Source organism: Podarcis muralis, chromosome 13, assembly GCF_964188315.1.
Source record: "Podarcis muralis chromosome 13, rPodMur119.hap1.1, whole genome shotgun sequence".
NCBI classification, from domain to species: domain Eukaryota; kingdom Metazoa; phylum Chordata; class Lepidosauria; order Squamata; family Lacertidae; genus Podarcis; species Podarcis muralis.
In genome coordinates, this window is record NC_135667.1 from 49004401 (window position 1) to 49028694 (window position 24294).

General features: G+C 45.8%; 1 protein-coding gene across 2 annotated transcripts; it reads left to right on the forward strand.

The window, feature by feature from the left end:
- Positions 1 to 8588: 8588 nt before the first annotated feature.
- Positions 8589 to 21400, forward strand: LOC114582528 (sulfotransferase 1 family member D1-like). Of its 2 annotated transcripts, none has more exons than XM_077917580.1 (8): positions 8589 to 8744; positions 12645 to 12793; positions 14482 to 14607; positions 15659 to 15756; positions 17422 to 17548; positions 18282 to 18379; positions 19039 to 19219; positions 21094 to 21400. In XM_077917580.1, exons 2-8 carry the CDS (start codon positions 12646 to 12648, stop codon positions 21204 to 21206), a joined length of 891 nt encoding a protein of 296 aa, XP_077773706.1. In that variant the 5' UTR covers positions 8589 to 8744; position 12645; the 3' UTR covers positions 21207 to 21400. The 2 variants fall into 2 exon arrangements, with proteins under 2 accessions (XP_077773706.1, XP_028559455.2); XM_028703622.2 differs by having other exon boundaries at positions 8590 to 8794.
- The last annotated feature ends 2894 nt before the right edge of the window (positions 21401 to 24294 follow it).

The following is a 24294-nucleotide window of genomic DNA, read 5'->3' on the forward strand; positions in this document are numbered from 1 at the left end:
GGAAAGAAAGAAAAAGAGCTGTTTGACAGTGGAATGGACTCCTTCACAAGGCGGTGGAATCTCTTTCATTGCAGTTCTGGATGGCCCATCTGCCATGGATGCTTTAGCTGAGATTCCTGCATTGCAGGAGGTTGGACAAGATGACCAACTACAATTCTGTGATTCTTTGTAGATCATAGCTGTCAACTTACAGATTTGAAAATAAGGGACCAGCAGCCTTGAAAATAAGGGATCAGCAGCCAAAATAAGGGATTTTCCAAGCACAGGTAGGTTCAACTTCTGAGCCCCTCCGAGCCAAAGGCAGAAAGCCCAGCCAGCAGCCAAACGAAGCCTCAAGCGGTGGTTCCCACAGCGCAGCAACCCAGCAAAGGGGATGCAGCAAGGGAAACCACCGTCACCTCTCCGCTGGGAAGCGCTGAGCAAAGGCAAGTCCCCAGGCAACGCGGCCGATTTGATCGGCACAAGGCATGCAAGCTCCACCCCCAGTCGTTCTTAGACTCCTTATTGGGTGAGCAACGCAGCCAAGCAACACAGTTGGAGCCTCCCTCCTCCCTGGCCAGCAGGGAGGCAGGGAGAGGAGCTGCTTCCTTTGAAACCCAGGAAATTTAAGGGACATTATCAATAAGGGACAGCAGTGGGACACAGTGCAGGGATAAGGGACTTTCCCGCCAAATAAGGGACGGTTGACAGCTATGTTGTAGATGTTCCCTAGCATGTCTCTCTTAAAAGCTTTTTAGGTAGCAGGATTAGAGAACATCCCTTTTACGGTCCCGAAGAACTGCTGCCAGCCAGTAGACAATACTCAGAGAGAGGGACCAGTGATGTGACTCATATGGCAGCTTCCTATTTTCTTAATACACTCTCAGGTTTTCATAACATGCTCTCAATTTACATTAATGAAAGGTGTGTTTAAAAATGGATTTCATGGAGCAGAATAAATCACCCAAGAACCCAGGATGCCTTGGTTCAGTGGAAACACTCATCAATTCAGGAAATATCTGGTTTCATTTTTACTAGACCTTTTTAAAAAACCTGAACCATGCACGCTGTCATCTTCTATTTTAAAAATAACTTATCCATGCGGAGCTTTCAAGCTCGGTGTTTTCCAGAGAAGGAGAGAGAGCTTATTGAGGAAATTAAATTATTTTGACAGTCTAATGCTAGGAAAAGCTTATGAAGTGAGGGTTAACTTTATTTGGGGTTCATAAGAACTGGCAGGGGAACAAAGAGAGGATGGTTTGTTTTTGTTTTAAATTTTTATTTATGATTTTCAGGTTTATACGTTTCAATAATTTTACAGTCATTTTAGCATTTCCAAACTTGACTTCCTTCCCCCTCTTTCTGCGGTTCCTTAAATTTATTTTAAATATCTTCTGCATATCCAAATTAACTTAATTTGTTCATTTATCCATCTCCTTTAAATATATACTCTTATGAAACTGCAGATTATTACAATAATCCTGCCAATATTCTTATTTGTTTACAATTTGTCTGCAAATATTCAATAAACCATTTCCATTCTTTTATAAAAAGTTTGTTATCTTGATTTCTTATTCTTCCGGCAAGTTTCACAATTTCTGCATATTCTGTAAGTCTTTGTATCCATTCTTCCTTTGCTGGGACTTCTGCTTCTTTCCATTTGGGGGCAAGTAACATTTTTTGTTGCCAACAAAGGTCCGTATAGTTAAAGCCATGGTCTTCCCAGTAGTGATGTATGGAAGTGAGAGCTGGACCATAAAGAAGGCTGATCGCCGAAGAATTGATGCTTTTGAATTATGGTGCTGGAGGAGACTCTTGAGAGTCCCATGGACGGCAAGAAGATCAAACACATCCATTCTGAAGGAAATCAGACCTGAGTGCTCACTGGAAGGACAGATCGTGAAGCTGAGGCTCCAGTACTTTGGCCACCTCATGAGAAGAGAAGACTCCCTGGAGAAGACACTGATGCTGGGAAAGATGGAGGGCACAAGGAGAAGGGGGCGACAGAGGACGAGATGGTTGGATAGTGTTTTCGAGGTTACCAGCATGAGTTTGACCAAACTGCGGGAGGTAGTGGAGGACAGAGGTGCCTGGCGTGCTCTGGTCCATGGGGTCACGAAGAGTCGGACACGACTAAACGACTAAACAACAACAACAACATTTTTGCCGCTGTAGTCGCATACATGAATAAATCTCTATACAATTTAGGTAGTTCCCTCTCTATAATTCCCAAAAGAAAAGCTTCTGGGTTTGTTTTTCCCCCAAACGTTATTTTTCAATTCATTATATATCATTTCCCAGGAAGCTTTAACCTTACTACAAGACCACCACATATGATAAAAAGAACCTTCTTTCTCTTTACATTTCCAACAATTATTTGATTCAGATTTATACATTTTTGCCACTTTACTCGGTCTTAGGTACCATTGATATATAATTTTTTGTTAGACCATAGGTAAAGGTAAAGGTAAAGGTACCCCTGCCCGTACGGGCCAGTCGTGCCGACTCTAGGGTTGTGCGCCCATCTCACTTAAGAGGCCGGGGGCCAGCGCTGTCCGGAGACACTTCCGGGTCACGTGGCCAGCGTGACAAGCTGCATCTGGCGAGCCAGCGCAGCACACGGAAACGCCGTTTACCTTCCCGCTACAAAGCGGTCCCTATTTATCTACTTGCACCCGGGGGTGCTTTCGAACTGCTAGGTGGGCAGGAGCTGGGACCGAACGACAGGAGCGCACCCCGCCGCGAGGATTCGAACCGCCGACCTTACGATCAGCAAGTCCTAGGCACTGAGGTTTTACCCACAGCGCCACCCGCGTCCCTTTGTTAGACCATAACATGCCGTAAATTTTATATCCATATCCCACAATCGTTCCCCTGCTGCCATATCTGTATTATGACTGATATCTATTACCCAGTGTATCACTGAGGATTTTACTTGCACATCCTTTGTCTCCCATTCCAATAATACCTTATACATTTTAGACAGCACTTTTACATTACATTCCTACTGGTCTCTCTCCAGTTGTGATATTTGTTCCCCAAATTCTTGGAGGACGGTTTGTTATGATTCTGCCAGAGTTGATCAGTAAGGCCTGAATCATAAGTTACCAGGATAGTAGCTTTATCGAAGGTCACACCCATATCACACATGAAAGAATCCTGGGAATCGTTTTGTGAGGGACAAAGTACATTTCCCAGGATTTTTGGGGGGAAGCCCATTTAAATGTGTGCTGAATTTGCTTTAAATATATGGTCTGCATCAGGGGTCAGCAAACTTTTTCAGCAGGGGGCCGGTCCACTGTCCCTCAGACCTTGTGGGGGCCAGACTATATTTTGGAAAAAAGAAAGAAAAAAAGAACAAAGTCCTATGCCCCACAAATAACCCAGAGATGCATTTTAAATAAAAGGACACATTCTACTAATGTAAAAACACGCTGATTCCCAGACCATCTGTGGGCTGGATTTAGAAAGCAATTGGGCTGGATCTGGCCCCCAGGCCTTACTTTGCTTACCTATGGTCTGGATGGTGTCCCTAAGGAACAACATTCACCCTTTCAAGTTACAAGGTAAGGAAGTCTGAGCTGGGTCGTGGGAAGCTGTCTGAGGGGAGCCACCAGCCAGGAACCATGGGACAAAGCTAGCAATTGGGACAGAAGAGTCCTCAGGATAAGGTTACCAGGCTTCCCCTTTTCCGGGGACAGTCCCCGGATTCACAGATCAATCCCCTGACAAAATCCACTGAATTCGACTGAAGTTGAAAAGTGTCCCCGGATTCATTGAAAACAATCTGGTAACCTTACCCCAGGAGCAAGTTGGAGAACAGGACGGAAGGACAACCAAAGGATATAGGAATGCAGCAGAGCTCAGGAAGACCTTGCCACTCAAGCAAGGCTTAGATAAAGCAGAAAGTCCTCTGATAGTCCTTCCTGTCCAGGACGATCTGGTGACCAGACCGTGGGTGAGGTTACCGTATTTTTCGCTCTATAAGGCACACCCGACCAAAAGACGCACGTAGTTTTTAGAGAATGAAAACAAGAAAAAAAATATTCTGAATCAAATGTTGTACTAAACTATTTAATAAGCAACCGTAAGAGAGATGGAGCTCACATTTGTCCTAGGCAAAGCAACCAACTCCTATAGGCCTAGGTGCCTTCACCCCCCCATTAAATATTTGAGGGAGTCATCCCCCACCCCCCATTGTGGTATGTGAGGTGGGGCTTACCTGGCCACCCCCAATATTTTTTGAAGTTGGAAGAGGGAGGGAGGGAGGGAGGGAAGGAAGAGAGAGGGGGAGCTCACATTTTTGCAGCTGCCTTGCCTCCCTGGAACCGGAGCAAAAAGAGGAGGAGGAGACTCAGGGACACGAGCCTTGTAAGCCGCTTTGCTTGAATTTACCGGTGAGGTGCTGGGGGAGGGACGGAAGGGGATGCCCTCTTTGTCCCTCCTTCCGGCTCATTGTAAAGAAAGCTTGAATTACAGTCAGCCCATCAGACTATAAAGTCACCTCGCTGAAAAGCCATAAAAGGGGCAGACACGCTGCACAGCTCGTGCCAGCTTCCCAGCGAGCCGGAGGAAGAGAGGTTGCCACCTCACCGAAAAGCCAGCAAGAGCGGCTTCTCCCGCCTGCATTCGCTCCATACGGCACACACACATTTCCCTTTACCTTTTTTTGGGGGGGGGAGTGTGTATTATGGAGCAAAAAATACGGTAGTCCATGGCTGAAGGGAACTAGGCAGATGCCATGGCTTGCAGTTCAACAGCTCACAACACAAAGCAGTTGTACATAGATCTGAATGTTCCCGGTTCGAGTCCTGTATTGTCCCAATGAGTACAGCATGTACAAAAGAACGTGCCAATCAACATTTGCTTTGTTTGTGTCTCCGATGGCTATGTGAAAGATCGTATTCCTTCATACAAACCTGCACAGGTTTTGAGATCTTCAGGGAAGGTCCTTCTTAGGCCCATTTGGTGGGGACATGGGACAGGGCCTTCCTGGTGGCGGCTCCCAGACTCAGGAACTCCCTTCCTCCCTCCCTTCTCTCTCTTGCTCCTCCACCATCATCACACTAGTTTCTGGGAGCAACCTCACCCTGTGCCTGCCTTTTGAACCCTTTTGAACCTTGGCAACTAGCCGATGAAAACAGAGTGGTCACGCCTTACAATTTTATTATACAGCAAGATAAGAAAATAATCTGATTTTTGTGTGCGAATGTTCTCAGGTCCACTGTTGTTCTTAACTAGCGTTTCTGTTTTAATGCAATTAATTACAACTTGTGCAGATGTGCGAAGGATGGGTGACTATTTGGAAAGGTGGTTCTGAAAGGTTGCTGGACTCAAAAGAGAAGCAAGTTTCTGTGGCTGGCGCTTACAAACAGGACTTGGTTTTCAGTACAACATCCGATTAAAGGAAAACAGCATTCCCACTACGGAAACGCTGAAAGATAAAGTTGTGATGTAGGAGGAGAGCCAAGTGAAAACAGCATTAAGTGAGACTTAAAGGCTAAAGGCTAAACAAGAAAGTGATAACAGGTATTTAACAGGTATTAGCATCTTAAAAAGTAGAGACATCACCTTGCCAACAAAGGTCCGTATAGTTCAAGCTATGGTTTTCCCAGTCATGATGTATGGAAGTGAGAGCTGGACCATAAAGAAGGCTGATCGCCGAAGAATTGATGCTTTTGAATTATGGTGCTGGAGGAGACTCTTGAGAGTCCCATGGACTGCAAGAAGATCAAACCTGTCCATTCTTAAGGAAATCAGCCCTGAGTGCTCACTGGAAGGACAGATCCTGAAGCTGAGGCTCCAATAACTTTGGCCACCTCATGAGAAGAGAAGACTCCCTGGAAAAGACCCTGATGCTGGGAAAGATGGAGGGCACAAGGAGAAGGGGACGACAGAGGACGAGATGGTTGGACAGTGTTCTTGAAGCTGCTAACATGAGTTTGACCAAACTGCGGCAGGTAGTGGAGGACAGAGGTGCCTGGCGTGCTCTGGTCCATGGGGTCACAAAGAGTCGGACATGACTAAACGACTAAACAACAACAATGGCAGCAAAGAAGAAGGAGGTAGGAGCAGAGGCTTTTGAATTTGGCAGTGAGGAGACTATTTTGGTGAGTTTGGGGGTATATAAATTTTATGAAACGACAAATAAATAAATACACAAATAAAGGACATGAGCCTCTTTCATATTTGGGGTTAGCCAATGGAATTGATCAGTAAGAGATAAAGAAGAGGCAAAAGTAAGGACTCTTTTTTACATAGCATGTTTTGTGGAATCTTCTGCCACAACAAGTGTTGATGTTCACTAGCTAAATTGGCTGTACAAGTGGTTTTGATGAACTCATTATGGAGGAGAGGCTGTCATACAGAATCTCCTGATCCACAGGAGAAGAGGGCTCTTGACTTCATGTCCTTATTCTGGACTTGCCAAAAGGCATCAGGTTGGCCACTGCATGACGTAGATGCTGGGGCATTGGTCTGATCCAGGTAAAGGGACCCCTGACCATTAGGTCCAGTCGTGGCCGACTCTGGGGTTGCGGCGCTCATCTCGTTTTATTGGCCGAGGGAGCCGGCGTACAGCTTCCAGGTCATGTGGCCAGCATGACTAAGCCGCTTCTGGTGAGCCAGAGCAGTGCATGGAAATGCTGTTTACCTTCCCGCCAGAGTGGTACCTATTTATCTACTTGCACTTTGAGGTGCTTTCGAACTGCCAGGTTGGCAGGAGCAGGGACTGAGCTCACCCCGTCACAGGGATTCGAACCGCCGACCTTCTGATCGGCAAGCCCTGGGCTCTGTGGTTTGACCCACAGCGTCTGATCCAGGAGGGCCATTCATATGTCAGTTGCATGCTGCTGTTTCCCCTGATTTCTCAATGGAGATGAGTTGGATGCTTTGGAACGGCTGCAAAGCATTTACTGTGTCGTGTGACCATGTGCCTTTTCTTCCATTGAACACTAGAGGCCATAGTTGACACACTTAATCCTTTCTCATTGATTTCCACCGGTAACTTACATAACTCTTAATTCTCTTGTACACTTTACTGCCGAGGCTTATCTTGCAAGCCTGGCACCGGGGTCACATAAAACATAGCTGGGAAGTGCAAGAGCTTGCCAGCCTCTCCGTATATACCATACTTTCCCGTGCATAAGACTAGGTTTCTTTTAATTTAAAATAAGGTTAAAAATCTGGGGCGTCTTAAACACGGATTGTGCATACAATTGTGCTTCAGGTTACAGACGCTTCAGGTTACAGACTCCGCTAACCCAGAAATAGTGCTTCAGGTTAAGAACTTTGCTTCAGGATGAGAACAGAAATCATGCTCCGGCGGCGCAGCAGCAGGAGGCCCCATTAGCTAAAGTGGTGCTTCAGGTTAAGAACAGTTTCAGGTTAAGTACGGACCTCCGGAATGAATTAAGTACTTAACCTGAGGTACCACTGTATGTCCATTTTCTAAATTTGGGGTCCCCAAAAGTAAGGGGCGTCTTATAACGGCTTCCAACAGAACACTAAAATACAACAACCTATTAAACATTAAAAGCTTCCCTAAACAGGGCTGCCTTCAGAAGTCTTCTAAAAGTTTGGTTCTTATTTTTCTCTTTGACATCTGGTGGGAGGGCGTTCCACAGGGCGGGTGCCACTACCGAGAAGGCCCTCTGCCTGGTTCCCTGTAACTTGGCTTCTCACAGCGAGGGAAGTGCCAGAAGGCCCTCGGAGCTGGACCTCAGTGTCCTGGCAGAACAATGGAGGTGGAGACGCTCCTTCAGGTATACTGGACCGAGGCCGTTTAGGGCTTTAAAGGTCAGCACCAACACTTTGAATTGTGCTCAGAAACGTACTGGGAGCCAGTGTAGGTCTTTCAAGACCAGTCTTATATGGTATCGGCGGCTGCTCCCAGTCACCAGTCTAGCTGCTGCATTCTGGATTAGTTGTAGTTTCTGGGTCACCTTCAAAGGTAGCTCCACGTAGAGCACATTGCAGTAGTCCAAGCGGGAGATAACCAAAGCATGCACCACTCTGGCGAGACAGTCTGTGGGCAGGTAGGGTCTCAGCCCGTGTACCAGATGGAGCTGATAAACAGCTGCCCTGAACACAGAATTGACCTGCACCTCCATGGACAGCTGTAAGTCCAAAATAACTCCCAGGCTGCGCACCTGCTCCTTCAGGGGCACAGTTACCCCATTCACGACCAGGGAGTCCTCCACACCCGCCCACCCCCTGTCCCCCCAAAACAGTACTTCTGTCTTGTCAGGATTCAACCTCAATCTGTTAGCCGCCATCCATCCTCCAACCACCTCAAGACACTCCAATGGTCTCTAATGCACCTGGACGAGCATAGTCAGAAGGGCAGACTTATAAATATGAAATATTATATGGAGAAATGTCCAGTGGTTGTGCCCATGCAAGCATTTGCTCAGATTACTTGATGGATTAAAGCTCCCCGTTCCTTTTATTTGATCTCAAGGCTTTTGTTATCAGTGTGATATGAGTTTGGACTATGTCATAGGAAACACACACCCCTATTAAAAAAAACCCTCTATAGGCACCTTTACACTGCAGTCATAAAGCTTTTTATTTCCGTGTTTAAGCTTGCTTCTCCTGAGAACGTTGAAATCTACCGCTAGAGCAGTGCAACCTGTTTGAGAGAAAAGTCTATGCTATCTGACGCCTGGCTGAGAGGCAGCAAGGAGGGCGAAAGCAACGAGTTCGCTCACAAAGGCTTCAAGGAGTTGGAATTGTGGCTTCAGATCAGCTACCAAACTCATACTGCGAGTACACCATATATTAGTGCCATCTTACAGCACTAAACTAACTACAGGTAAGCGAGATTCTTTTGTAATGAAATTACCGGCAGGTGCTCCAAGCTCCTTCCGTGCAGCCGCAGGGCTCTCTCGAAGGCCCACTCAGAAAGAGATTTGATTTAAGGGTAACAATATTTGCTCGTTTTCTGTGGAGCAAGACTACAGGAGGTTTCGCCATCGAGGGGCACTTTCTGTCCATCTTTTTCTGGGGGTTGGAGGGTGGCTGCCACTAGCGGAGAGGCTAGGCTTATGTGGCTGCAACTCAGCTGAAGGTGGCTTTAGAAACAGGTTCCATCTAGATATCGATGACAACACAAATTCGTAGTAGCGGGCATGTCGTTTCCCAAACAACTGATTGCTCACCAGTTTAGTCATGGAGACAGTGAGTTATTTTTGTTTGTATCACCATATATATCTTACTCAAGATCATCTCCTTAAGGCTGATGGAGCAAGAGACTTGAGCATTGCAGAGCTTACTCCCTCCACCCAGTTACAGATAGGTAGCCGTGTTGGTCTGCCATAGTAAAAAAAAACAAAACAAAACAAACAAACAAACAAACAAAACCTGGAAGGAATTTTTTTTGTTTCCCTCCACCCAGTGCAAGATTTATGTATAAGCTAAACAAGCTATGGCTTAGGGCCCCACTCTCTTGGGGGGGGGGGCAAAAAAAATTAAAGGAAAAAAACCCTGGATGTACATTTCCAAAATATAAGATAAAAAACAAATAAAATAAAACCTCCATACAGCAACAGAGTTTTGTGTTGTGTAGGCTCCTATGATGTAAGCAATGGGCCCCGCCTGCTAGCCTGCTCCCTAAAATATCACTATCGCTATTAATACAAAAGGTAAAGGTACCCCTGCCCGTACGGGCCAGTCTTGACAGACTCTGGGGTTGTGCGCCCATCTCACTCAAGAGGCCGGGGGCCAGCGCTGTCCGGAGACACGGGTCACGTGGCCAGCGTGACAAGCTGCATCTGGCGAGCCAGCGCACCACACGGAAACGCCGTTTACCTTCCCGCTGGTAAGCGGTCCCTATTTATCTACTTGCACCCGGGGGTGCTTTCGAACTGCTAGGTTGGCAGGCGCTGGGACCGAGCAGCGGGAGCGCACCCCGCCGCGGGGATTCGAACCGCCGACCTGACGATCAGCAAGCCCTAGGCGCTGAGGCTTTTACCCACAGTGCCACCCGCGTCCCGTCGCTATTAATATACTTCTTCTTAATTGTATTTCAGTTCAACAATTACTTTGATAAAATACATATTTTGTTATGTGCAAATGGCTTTAGATACCTATTAGGTCCAGAAATTACCATATAGCATATATTCAACACAAAAAACAGCGGCAATTTGTTGTTGACAAAGGGCAGCATATAAAGTGCCCCATTACCTTCAGTAACTTAGGGCCTCACCAAATCTAAATCCAGCCCTGTCTCCACCCACAGTTTTTCATCTGTTGTCAGGGCAATGACAGCTTTCCTATCAATTTCCTATCAACTGAGCGCGGGTGGCGTTGTGGTCTAAACCACAGAGCCTAGGGCTTGCCGATCGGAATGTCAGCAGTTCGAATCCCCGCAACGGGGTGAGCTCCCGTTGTTCGGTCCCTGCTCCTGCCCACCTGGCACTTCAAAAGCATGTCAAGTGCAAGTAGATAAGTGGGTACCACTCCGGTGGGAAGGTAAACAGCGTTTCCGTGTGCTGCTCTGGTTTGCCAGAAGCGGCTTAATCATGCTGTCAACATGACCCGGAAGCTGTCTGTAGACAAACGCTGGCTCCCTCAGCTTGAAAGCGAGATGAGTGCCGCAACCCCATAGTCACCTTTGACTGGACTTAACCGTCCAGGGGTCCTTTACCTTTTACCTTAATGCACTTTCTTTCCCCCCAATGTTGTTTGCTAGGCATGCTGGGAGTTGTAGCTCTGTGAGGGTTAACTTACACCTCCCATGATTCTTTGCAAGAAACAATATGTTTTAAATGTACCGTGTGTACGCGGCGTAACTTGCTCCCCTTGAACAAGGGGATAAAACAGCATTGGATAACATCGTTATGCAAGAGATAATCCCCACAGGTTTGATCTCTACAGGAGCACAACAGAGCTGTGGGAGAGAAGCAATTCAGTTGTGTGCCTTTCTTTCCTCTGCCCAAATGAAATTCTGGTCCTTGCCTGATTCCAGGCAATTCAGGTGTTACATCTTGGACCTCTGCGACACAGAAATAATTTATTTTGAAGTATGCATTTTGGGCAGGTTTGCCACGTACGGGGCTCGTTTTCTTGCTCCACACAGGAGCTTCTCCACAGCACTGCTGCAATGGTATCCATGATATGGCATGGAGACTAGTAGAAGCCAGCATCACCAACTTTGGAGAGAGGAAAGACAAATCGGTAGTGTAATTTCTGTTCTTGTTATGTACTGAAGTTCTCACCCTGGGCCAGCATGGGGATACTGTAGATAGTTCAGGTCCACATATGCAAATAAGGGATCGAAAGTGACGTTCAGTGATTGGATAGTTACAGAAAGTTGTTACAGTTACGTTGTACTAGAGCTCTATATAAGCAGGCTGGCTGAACCCTTCAGTTCAGTTCTGGCCTGGCCTGTGAATAAACAAGAGCTGTTTGAAGAATCGCTGTGTCGTCTGATATGTTCACCCACAATTTAACAGTTCTCATCTCTGGAAATAATCCAGCCATTCTCCTAGAACAGAGCTGAGGAAACATTGGCTCCCCAAATGTTACTGAACCACAGCTCCCTGGCCATTGGCCATGCTTGCTAAGGCAGCTGGCATCCCATAACTTCTGGGGGGCCACTGGCTACCTGTATCCTTTGCCTCTGCAAGTAGCAGTTGTGGGGGGATTTAAGAAGGGGTGGCGACACCTGGGGCAGAAATTAAAGTTCTGCTTTCCCAGAGCTATATCCCTAATCCAAATAACCTCCTTGCTGTTACTGACACTTCTAAACAAACAAGATATCAGAAGAGTCTATTCACAAATCTCCCATGTCTTATCTAGTCCGGCCCTCAAATGGGCAGAGGTTCAAGCAGCCCAGAAGCTTATTTTGTTTTTTATAACCCTGCAATTACAAAGCCTTTATTATAAGCTTTAAGGCCACTTCACATGGGAGCGGTATATAAAGAAGGCCTCTAACCAAGGAGTTTGGTTGGTTGTTGCTCTGGGGGTACCTTTGGTGGCAAATCCAGGTGTTTGCCTCCATATAATTTGTGAAATTCCCCTTGCCCAAATTCCATGGGCGGTTGTAAACATGGATTAATAAAACCTTGCCATAGCCGAGAGTCTCATTAATGTGCCGCTTCTGGAGTGTGCTAATCTCCAGGGTCCTCTCCTATCATTAAGTAAACAATGATGTCAGTGGAAACCAACACCTCCTGACATTATGAAGGGCACCTTAAGCCACCACAAAGTATGAGTCTGCCCGATTTCTGTGCACAAGATTATTCACAGCTGCTAGGGATTTCAACTCCATAATATTCTTTACATCACAATGGTTTTCTTTTCTTTTCTATTCGGTGGGACATATTCATTGCAGATAATCCTTCCGTGTAATGCCAACAAAGGATTTCATACCTAAGGTGTACCTTTGGCTGTGAAAATCCATAAAATCAATACCGTGCTCTAATTTCCACAATTCAAAACACCTATGTAATTGGGAGATGAGTTACCGATACGTTTCAAGCCCGTTTCTTTCACTGATAACAGAATAAAATTGTCTATGTTGCACCACTGCAATGTTGCTGTGTTTTAGATAGTTTTGGAAAATGCAATATGTCCATTACTGAAATCAATAAGAAACGAAAGCTTCATACACATGTAAGCTGTTGCTGTTTGCTACTTCTTCCTCTTCTTCCTTGCCACAGGATGGAGTCGAAAGAAGGTATCTTCAGGCGGCAACTGGTAGATGTTCATGGTGTTGCCTTGTTCTGGAGCATCGCTGAGGCATGGAGCCAGGTGGAGAACTTCCAGGCCAAGAAAGATGATCTTCTGATTGCCACCTACCCAAAATCAGGTGCCTGTGCCTAAGGGCTTCCCTGGATTTAATGCATAGAATGCACAACGGCTCCTTATCTGTTGCAGGGAATTGGGACATCTGCAGGAATGGGATTCAGTCTAGTTATACGCTGCAAAATGTTGCTTGAAAAATATGCACTTCTGCCAGAAATCCTGGCAGTGTTTGTGAGATTGCCACGTCAAATGAGAATATGTGACTGGCAGTTGTCAGACTGCTACATCTTCGCCCATGGTACTCATGATGACCATGCAAGGTCGTTCCATGCCATGTCTTCTCCCATTGAATTAATCTATAAGAATCCCTTGATGGATGGCAGCTCCTTCTTTTCTGCCAAAGTTATGTTAATTGTCAGGGGCTCCAGGGTTTGGAATAGCAGACCTTATGGCCTGAGGCTGGAACTGTTTGTGCTCATGCCAGAACTTTCTTCTGACATAAAAAAAAAAGAATGGCAACATCAGCTTTCTATCTGCTGCCCTAATAATAATTTATTATTTATACCCCGCCCATCTGGCTAAGTTTCCCCAGCCACTCTGGGCGGCTCCCAATCGAGTGTTAAAAACAATACAGCATTAAATATTAAAAAACTTCCCTAAACAGGGCTGCCTTCAGATGTCTTTTAAAAATAGGATAGCTGCTTATTTCCTTGACATCTGATGGGAGGGCGTTCCACAGGGTGGGTGCTACTACTGAGAAGGCCCTCTGCCTGGTTCCCTGTAGCTTTGCTTCCTCGCAATGAGGGAACTGCCAGAAGGCCCTCGGTGCTGGACGATGGGGGTGGAGACACTCCTTCAGGTATACAGGACTGAGGCCGTTTAGGGCTTTAAAGGTCAGCACCTGCAAAGCATAGTTACAAACAAAACCAATGCCCACCTCCAGATCAAAAGTCCCTAGATTTGTTTAATTGAACAAGGGCCTGCGAGAAGAGGGATGTTTTTGCCTGGTGCCTAAAAATATGTTACAAAGGAGCCAGGTGAGGCTCCTTGGGGATAGAGCATTCCACAAACGGGGCCACCTCCGAAAAGGCCAGTTCTCATCTTGCCACCCTCTCATGGAGGAGGCACATGAAAAAAGGCCGCAGATGTTGAATGTAGGAGCCAAGTCGGTTCATGTGGGCGGAAGAGGTCCTTGAGGTATTGCGGCCGTGAGCCATTTTAAGGCTTTATAGGTCAAAACCAGCGTATTGAATTGGGCCTGGAAACTAACTGGCAGCCAGTGCAGTCGAAGCAAGATTGCTGCATTCTGCTGTAAAGGACTGAGTTTACTATCTGCAAATGGGTGTTTAATGCTCACAACTAGATGCTCAAACTGTCTTGCCCTGGTGAGCAACCTGGCCACTGAATTCTGCACCAGAATTTGGACCGTCATCAGAGGCAGCTCCACAACTTCAGAGGAGTTTCACAGGAAGCTTCAAGCATATCTTCACAACTCTAAAGGATAGATTTTGTTTCTTTCTTTGTTTTTAACGATAGCTAAGTTTCACAGGAAGCTGAGTTCTGCATTCAGTTTGAATTAAAACAATTTTTTTCTGTATTCCTTTTCTGTATTAATCAGCTGATTTTAAGGGACTCCCTTCTAAGCTTGTGTGCAGTGCCCACAATCTACGTATACCCATTTTACAAACCCAGCTGATACCTTATGCTCTGTGGGTAATTTTATCTAATTTGCACATGCGTTTACATTTTCAGGCACAACCTGGGTCAGTGAGATTCTGGACATGATTTACAACGATGCAGATGTGGAAAAGTGTAAACGAGATGCCATTTTCAATCGTGTTCCTTTCATGGAGCTGATTATTCCTGACATTATTAATGGTAAAGCCTTTGCTGTATTACAAGTTGAACAAGTGACAATAAAGTATTTCAAATATATGTTGTAAATGGTTCCCCAAAAGTCTTTGTTGTCCTTTCCATGTAGTTTTTCTGTTAGTTCTGCCAGTTCTGCATATTCCATAAGTTTCCCTTGCCATTATTCTTTCGTTGGTATTTCTTCCGTCTTCCAAGACAGAACAAAGACTTTTGTTCAACTTGTATACAGTGAAATTACACGAAGAGGCAACATAAATAAATGGATTCATTGGCAGGGTTTGAGTAAACAATCACAACTGTATACAACAAAAATTAAGACTATATGTATTAGGAAAACTTTGGGAAACAATACGCAGGGTGAACAATATGGAAATAAAGCAAAACGCTAGTATGAGGGAAGTCCAGGGGAGGAGGGTGGAAATATGAAAAATTGTCAAAGATATTTTGTTAGAAGAAGTATACATGGAAAAATCAATAAAAAATATTTTCTTAAAAAAGCAACAGGCAGGTATCCTTCTTGTAACAGGTGAGCTCTGTGCAGTTATTGGGATGTTAGAGCCTCTGAAATTGGTAAATAACCTGTTTTAGCTGGGCAAGTCTCCATGTGGTGAGAGCCAGTGTGGTGTAGTGGTTAAGAGCGGTAGTCTCGTAATCTGGTGAACCGGGTTCGCTTCCCCGCTCCTCCACATGCAGCTGCTGGGTGATCTTGGGCCAGTCACACTTCTTTGAAGTCTCTCAGCCCCACTCACCTCACAGAGTGTTTGTTGTGGGGGAGGAAGGGAAAGGAGAATGTTAGCCGCTTTGAGACCCCTTAAAGGGAGTGAAAGGCGGGATATCAAATCCAAACTCCTCCTCTTCTTCTTCTTCTTCTTCTTCTTCTTCTTCTTCTTCTTCTTCTTCTTCTTCTTCTTCTTCTTCATGGGTAGACCCACAAATTCACTGACAAATTCCACCTGTGCAAGAATTCAGGTGCATCTCTAGATCAGACCAGAAGAAATTATTTTTTCAAACGTTTTTGTCCCCTGCCCACTTTAATTATTTTCTCTATGTTTTCAAGGTGTAGAACAACTTGCTGAGATACCTTCTCCGCGACTAGTTAAGACTCACCTCCCAGTGCAACTTGTCCCTGAGTCCTTTTGGGAAAACGGTTGCAAGGTAAAATAAATCTACATTTCATTAGGATACACTAATGCTTACTTTTGCCTGACTACGCATTCTGATTGAACCATCTCTGAATTTGCCTCAGCCTTGGATTTGATTCTTTGAAGGATCAAGGAGTCCTGTATACCTGAAGGAGCGTCTCCACCCCCATTGTTCAGACCGGACACTGAGTTCCAGTGCCAAGTCTCCTGGTGGTTCCCTCACTGCAAGAAGTGAAACTACAGGGAAACCAGGCTTTTTTGGTAGTCACACCTGCCCTGTGGAATGCCCTCCCAGCAGGTGTCAAGGAGATAAACAACTATTTAATTTTTCATACACATTGTTTCGGGAAGCTTTTCATTATTGAGGGTGTTCTTGCTGCAGTTGTTCCTGTATTTTTGTGGGAAGTCTGCCAGAGTGGCCTGGGCAACCTAGTCAGATGCGCAGGGTATAAGAATTACATTATTAGTCCCCTTTTGGCTCTTGACATATCTACCTTCCATCTCCTGACTTGCTTTTCCATGGAGTCCACTGCCATTGGACTGCCATCTATATACAATTCTAATAGGATGTTGCACTTGAGGAACTGAAACAATTTTACATTTGTTTGAAACAAAAATAGCCATACATCTTGTGAGATTCCAATATTCATATCTTTATTCCATGTTATTATGTATTTGTGTACTGTTGTCTCATTATGTACATTGTTGACATCTAATAATATATCATATTCGTTCTTTCCACTCCGAAACTGTTGACTTTTGCTAAACCTACTTAGGAAAGGTCGAATTTGCATGTACTGGAACATGAATGTGTAGGAGGTTCAAGGTCTAGTTTATTCTTCATTTGGTCTAATGATTGTATAGTCATGGAAAGTCTCCAACTTATCAACCTTCCCAAATTACCTAGTGGACCTTTCAGATGGGATCTTTCATCATGTATCAAAGAGGCATATGACTGCTTGTATTGGTCCCATGGGACACGGGTGGCGCTGTGGGTAAAAGCCTCAGCACCTAGGGCTTGCTGATCAAAAGGTCGGCGGTTCGAATCCCCGCGGCGGGGTGCGCTCCCGTTGTTCGGTCCCAGCGCCTGCCAACCTAGCAGTTCGAAAGCACCCCCGGGTGCAAGTAGATAAATAGGGACCGCTTACCAGCGGGAAGGTAAACAGCGTTTCCGTGTGTGGCTCTGGCTCGCCAGAGCAGCGATGTCACGCTGGCCACGTGACCCGGAAGTGTCTCCGGACAGCGCTGGCCCCCGGCCTCTTGAGTGAGATGGGCGCACAACCCTAGAGTCTGTCAAGACTGGCCCGTACGGGCAGGGGTACCTTTACCTTTATTGGTCCCATATTTACCTCACAGATCTGTCAACTTTGATAGTCAGGGCACTTCACACAGGTATGGAGGGAGCATTCTTGCCTGCCAATACAGACAGTGTGCACCAGCGGTGAAAGAGAAAGGGAATGTTTTTGAAATTTGGGTAAAATGTCATTCCATAAAATGCAGCCTTACCTTTTTATAAGTTAGTAAGTTCATTATGGATTTATTTAAGAATGAGGAATGGGGTGTACAGATCATAGAACTTATTTTTTTTAATTTAAGACTTTCAATAACAGGATAGTTTTTCAAATGTACATTTTGCAAATTTAACCGCAGTTAACAGAAACAATGTTCATTCCTACAGATGATCTATGTGGCCAGGAATGCCAAGGATGTAGCTGTCTCTTATTACCACTTCTACAAGATGGCAAGGATGCACCCAGAACCTGGAACCTGGGATGAGTTTCTCGGGAAATTTGTGGCGGGGGAAGGTAGAACTTGGAAAGAACATTTCATTTCTGAGCACAACCCATGGACCTTCTCTTGGTCCTTAGTTAGGCAAAAGTTTTGTTCTTCTTAAACAGTCATGGTGCCCCCCAAAGAATCCTGGGATTTGTAGTCTGGTAAAACAAGGTGTGTTCTGTGCATTCTGTGCCCAGGAGTTCCAGCTGGGCTCCAGAGGCTTTGGGTTCCTTTCGACCTGCTCTTTGGGGCTGGCAGGGTGGAAGCTCTGCTTTCCCCCACCACCAGCCCCAAAGACCAGGTCGGGGAGCAGGGGGAAGGCGGCGCTCCGCCTTCCCGCTGCCCCCCAAGCTTGTGGGGCTGGCGGTGGGGGGAAGCGTTGCAGCCTTCCCCCCACCTTCGTACAGCCTTCGTAGCCTCCGCAGGGCAGCAGGGTGAAGGCACTCCGCTGCCCTGCGGAGGCTTTGCACAGCTGTCCGCAAGCTAGAACAGCGAGATGGAGCGCTGCGCAGCGCTCCGTCTCCCTGTTCTGGCTTTGGGCTTAGCTGCGCAGCCTGCATTCGCTCTATAGGACGCACACACATTTCCCCTTAATTTTTGGAGGGGAAAAAGTGCGTCCTATAGAGCGAAAAATACGGTACTTCTTAGTAGCGTTTGACCATTGATTTTTTTTCATATTGATATTCTGTCTGTATTCTTTTAATTTTTTTTGTAATCTGAGTTTTAAAAGAAGCATTTGCCCATCTCTCTCCCCCTTTGTAGTGGCTTTTGGATCCTGGTACGACCATGTAAAAGGATGGTGGGAGAAGCAGAAGACCCACCCTAATATTCTGTATCTCTTCTATGAAGACATGAAGGAGGTGTGTGAAACCTTGGATGCTAAAGGCATGATGGTCCCAGACAGCCTGTTTACTGAGCATTCCTGGTGATTTCTTTTTAGGGAAAGCAGACAACACGTTTGGCTATTTAATGAGCATTTATTCTTATTTGCTTCCTAGGAATTGAGATGGTCTTTCATCAAAACAAGTGTTATCCCACACTCCCTAGTGCATTTTCCAGTCATTTTTGCTCATTACCAAAAGTCTGATCTTTTGGGTTTGTCGTGTAAGAACTCCCAATCAGATAATAATGTCAAAACCTGAATTTGCTGACAGAGCCTGGGACTTGCCGATCAGAAGGTCGGCGGTTCGAATCCCCATGAAAGGGTGAGCTCCCATTGCTTGGTCCCTGCTCCTGCCAACCTAGCAGTTCGAAAGCACACCAAAGTGCAAGTAGATAAATAGGTACCACTCCGGTGGGAAGGTAAACGGCGTTTCCATGCACTGTTCTGGTTTGCCAGAAGCAGCTTAGTCATGCTGGCCACATGACGTGGAAGCTTTACGCCGGCTCCCTCGGCCAGTAAAGCGAGATGAGCGCCGCAACCTCAGAGTCGGTCACGACTGGACCTAATGGTCAGGAGAATGAATCACACCCCAAAAGACTGACAGTCAGGAAGCATCCGCTGCCTCTCTTTTTGCAGGACCCCAAGCGTGAAGTACAGAAGGTGATTCGGTTTCTGGGAAAGGAGGTGTCGGAGGAAGTGGTGAATAGAATTCTTCACCATACGTCGTTCAAGGAGATGCAGAAGAACCCCACTTCAAACTATACCATGATGCCAGGTGACCAAATGGACCACAGCGTGTCACCTTTCATGAGAAAAGGTCAGTCTCCTTTATATATGCAATATGACCTCGCAACAATCAGCTTCCCACAAATCGTTAATCGGGACCAGAGATTTTTTTAAAAAAACAACAACAGAACAATAGTTTTAAAAATTGGTAATTTAAGATCCTTACACCTTTTAGATTACAGTGGTACCTCAGGTTAAGTACTTAATTCGTTCCGGAGGTCCGTTCTTAACCTGAAACTGTTCTTAACCTGAAGCACCACTTTAGCTAATGGGGCCTCCTGCTACCGCTGCAGCACGATTTCTGTTCTCATCCTGAAGCAAAGTTCTTAACCTGAAGCACTATTTCTGGGTTAGCAGAGTCTGTAACCTGAAGCATATGTAACCTGAAGTGTATGTAACCTGAGGTACCACTGTATTTTAATATTATGCTGAGTTTCTTCACGTCACATTTTCAAGTTCTCAATAGATACAAAAGTTAGAATTCTTGTTCATAAGATCTGTAAATACTTACAGTAATAAATGTAATAGTTTTCCGTGCGTATACAACACGTGCATTTTTTTCAATTTTTTTAAAATTAATTTTTGCAATTAAACATTATCATCACACACACACAAAATAGAAAATAAAACATTTTCACACAATATTAAATCCACATTTTGGGATCCCTCAGATCCCTCCATTCCCTCCCCGGGTTCTTTTATATTATCTTAATTTATACATGTCAATAATTTCCTTATCTTTAATTATCTCCAAATTTAAACATTCTCCTTAATGTTACAAGTGTTTTTAAAAACCTGCTACTGTATTAACTTCCTTACAATGCTTTTGTGCATATGCAATAAACATTTTCCATTCTTTTTTTATATTTGTTGTCTTCTTGATTTCTAAGTCTTTCAGTTAATTTAGCCATTTCGGCATATTCCATTAATTTGAGTTGCCAGCCTTCTTTAGTGGAGGCTCACTTTCTTTTCCTTCCTTCCTTCCTTCCTTCCTTCCTTCCTTCCTTCCTTCCTTCCTTCCTTCCTTCCTTTCTTCTTCTTCTTCTTCTTCTTCTTCTTCTTCTTCTTCTTCTTCTTCTTCTTCTTCTTCTTCTTCTTCTTCTTCTTCTTCTTCGCCCCAGCGCTTTCCTAGCAAAAACCAGCTCTTTACTGCTGAATCAGAGAAAACTGCAATCCACAGAAGACCTGCTTCCTGCTTGGCAGGGGGTTGGACTCGATGGCCCTTGTGGTCTATTCCAACTCTATGATTCTATGAAGACCTGAATTGCTCTTTGTTCCGATTCAGCGTTAAAGAGTGGGTTTTCCTGGGGAAAGCGGCTGGGCAAAAAAGAGAGAGAAGTGCTCAGACATGGAGCTTGAATGTGTGAACCTGTGCCTAGAAAGTGTGGGGCCTGAGGTCAGTGTAGACTAGCCCAAAGCATTTTTAAGGCTTTTCAGGAATCCGGTGCTTTAAAATGAAACGCTTCCTCTTTGCAGGACTTACCAGTTCATTTTAAAAGTCACCATGCCCCATGAAAGGGCTGTCTGTTGTTCCCCAATGCCAGTTTATATTCGCTGCAGTGAGTGAAATCTTTAAGTATTGCTTTGCTCCCAATTCCCTCCCCCTCCCCCCTTAAAAAAAGAGAGAAATAATTGTGGCTCTTTAATGTTGCTATTATTAGCTACTTCTACTGAAGAAAAGCAAATTGTCTCAAGCGCTGGGAAACGGAATTGTTTGACCCACCCTGCCAGGAAATGGTTTGTGCCCATGCTATCTGGGTCAAAACCTACGCAAAACTTTGATTTCGATGGTCTGAAATGTACCTAGCTCTGGGCTAGAATGATTACAGCACTGATGGTTATCTTCAGAACAGAACATAAGCCTTATGATGGTCACCTAGTGATTTTTGTTTTCCTTCTCCACAGGTATTGCAGGTGACTGGAAAAACCAATTCACCGTAGCTCAGAACGAGAGATTTGATGAGGATTATGCGGAGAAAATGAAAGGATCTACCTTGCTTTTTCGAACGGAGATCTAAGGGACAAACATTTTTCTCTACAGCGGGGTGAAAACCACTGGCTTCTCCGCTCTCAGCCCTGCTCCCACAATGATTGATTTGAGATTTGTTGTGCTTTAGCACTACCCAGATTGTTACGGAAAAATCTAGGTGTGAGGCTGCTCAGTCACCCAGCTGGTCGGGCAGAGCCCGCGGGTCCCTGCGGAATAAAGGAAGGAGTCCAGCCACCAACCGGAGCAAACAGCTGTAGATCAGTTTATTGCGCAACAGGTTCAAAGAGGAATTTTGAACCCTGAGGATGGGGTGACAAAGACTTTTAAAACTTTCCCACCATATCCCAGAATACAGTTCATACAGCATCATTGCTACATCATTGCTACATCACTGACATGTCACAAAAGGGGAGGGGTTAACCTTGGCAAACATGTCCAGACAAGTCCTTGGTACAGGGACGCGGACTTATAAAAAATATTGGGGGGGCCCGGGAAAGCTCATGAATAATAAATAAGCTCATGAATATGCAAATAAAGTGGCGCCGCCTCCTCGTGAGCGAATAGGGGAGAGCGTGCTGCGCCTATTAATCAGCTCCAAAGGAAATTGGGTGGAGCTTTTGCTCGGGAGGGAGGGCAGGAGGCATGCAGCCCGCCCCTCCCTGTGCATTTTGGGCTAGGGGAGGGGCGGCAATGGCGCTCTGCTGGAGGGGCGCCGGAGATTATTGGGGGGGCGGAGCCCCCCCAAACGAATTTTTGAGGGGGCTCGGGCCCCCTCAAGCCCCATGGAGTCGGCGCCTATGCCTTGGTACAAGATTAGCATAAGCAGACATGGCAGGGCAAGACTCAGGTATAAGATTAGCATGTCTAAAGTAACCACCACCCAAAAGTACAATAGAACTTCCTTTGCATGTCTGGAGCCTGAGGCAAGTCAGGTGATGAGATTTGGCTTCCCTTGGCTAACAATGAGCCCAGCACCTCTAGGAACTTCCTGGAGTCCTTTTTCAAGGGGAAAATAGCTTTGGAATGGCGGAAACTGGCAAAGGAGTTGATTTTATATTATTTTTAAAGCTAGGTAACTTCCCTGAGCTGTCAAGTTGAAAGGATACATTCGGGCATAATATTTGTAACATTTAACTTTAAAGATGTGCCCCCCCCCTCCGTAATTTCCGTGTAACAGATAATGGCCCAGAAGAAGTCATTGCATCTCAGCAGCTTAGTTGTCCTGAGGAGCCAATAGGTTTGCCTCATAGAACCATTCCTTCAGACTAGATTCCTCAACAACCCATCAATAAGAAGAGCCATGAAGAATCCTGCAGCTTGCGTCTCGTCTCTCGGACGGCTCCTTCCTCAGAGCTAACCATTTGCCTGACCTTTGCAAAGTCCCTGCCTCTGTCCGTTCTGATCTACGCTTGCTCCCCTGGACTTTGGCTCTCTGCCTGACCCGACTACAACTCTGCCTCTTGGACTTCTGACTTCTATGCAACTGCTTCAGAGAGAGTCCCGAAGGAGTGGCCTTTATCTTGTTTTCACTCCCCATGCTTAGTTGACTTTTGTTTCCAATAAAGTCCTCCCTCTTTCAGACCAGGTGCTTCTGTAATTACCGTACAAAGTATATTTGCTTACGCTGTTTGGCACATCACATTTGGCCAGCTATAAGATTTCCTCAGCCCCGGTGGCCTGAGGCATTGTTCTGGCATCTCAAGGAGACAGTCAGAATGGTTCCTTGCCTGAAGTGTCTTCTCAATGTCATCATTTAGGGCAGGGCTGCCCAACAGGTTGATCGTGATCTACTGGTTGTTCATGGGGTGTCCCTGGTCGATTCTGGTTGATCATTGGACCCTCAGCTCCCCCCCAAAAAAACTTTCTTTAGGGAGCTCAACAACTGTGGCTCCCCAAAAAAGCTCAACAACTTTAGTCAATCCATAGCTGTCAAGTGTCCCTTATTTGAAGTCCCTTATTCCAGCGCCATGTCCCGCTGCTGTCCCTTATTGATGGATGTCCCTTAAATGTCCCTTAAATGATGTCCCTTAAATTTCAAAGGAAGCAGCTCCTCTCCCTCCCTCCCTGCCGGCCAGGGAGGAGGGAAGCTCAACTGTGTTGCTTGGCTGTGTTGCTCACCCAATAAGAAGTCTAAGAACGACTGGGGGGTGGAGTTTGCATGCCTTGTGTGTGGCTAGTTAGTGCAAGCTGATGGGGTTTTTGAATGCTGGACGCCATTTTGTTGCACATGCTGCGGCAAACTTTGCAGTGCAAAGCCAGGCTGGGGAGCCATCTTAAGTTGAGGCTGCATAGGCCTTGTGGTGCATGTGATTCAGATTCTATTCAGTTGAACCTCTGGTTACAAAGTTGGTTGGACAGTGTTCTTGAAGCTACCAGCATGAGTTTGACCAGACTGCAGGAGGACAGGAAGACTGGAGTGCCTGGAACAGGTGAGGCTGCAGGTCCCTTATTTTGGCTGCTGGTCCCTTATTTTCAAGGCTGCTGGTCCCTTATTTTCAAATCTGTAAATTGACAGCTATGAGTCAATCCAATAGGTAGATCACTGCCAGTTTATTTACAGTATGAGTAGATCGCTGCTCTTGGAAGTTGGACTCCCCTGGTTTAGGGTACTGTATTTTTTGCTCCATAAGACGCACTTCTTTCCTCCTAAAAAGTAAGGGGAAATGTCCGTGCGTCTTATGGATCGAATGTGTGGTCCTGGAACCAAATCACCCAAGTGTGGCACGCTCCTGGGCTACTCTTTGGAGGTGGGGGAGGGAGCCACACTGCTCTGCTGGCCGCCTCCTCTTTCCCCTGAAGCTCCGGGGAGGTTTGGGAGCAGCGGGCAGGCTGTGCACCATTGCCCCGCGCTCCTGGGCTGCTCTTGGGGTGGGGTGCCACGCTCCTGTCCAGCTTTGCTGCTTTAAAGCGAATTTGCCAACTCTCAGTGCCTCCCAATTCAACTGCAAAGGCTTGATTGCCTAACTGGATTCTGAGCTCCATTTGAAGTTTAAAAACATAAAGTTTGGGGATTTCTTCAAGTAGCAGTTTTGCGGAACTAGTCATAAATACATGCATAGGATCTCCACGAACCAGTAATAGTGAGCTCAGCTAAAACTGAGCAGGCATCTGGCTCA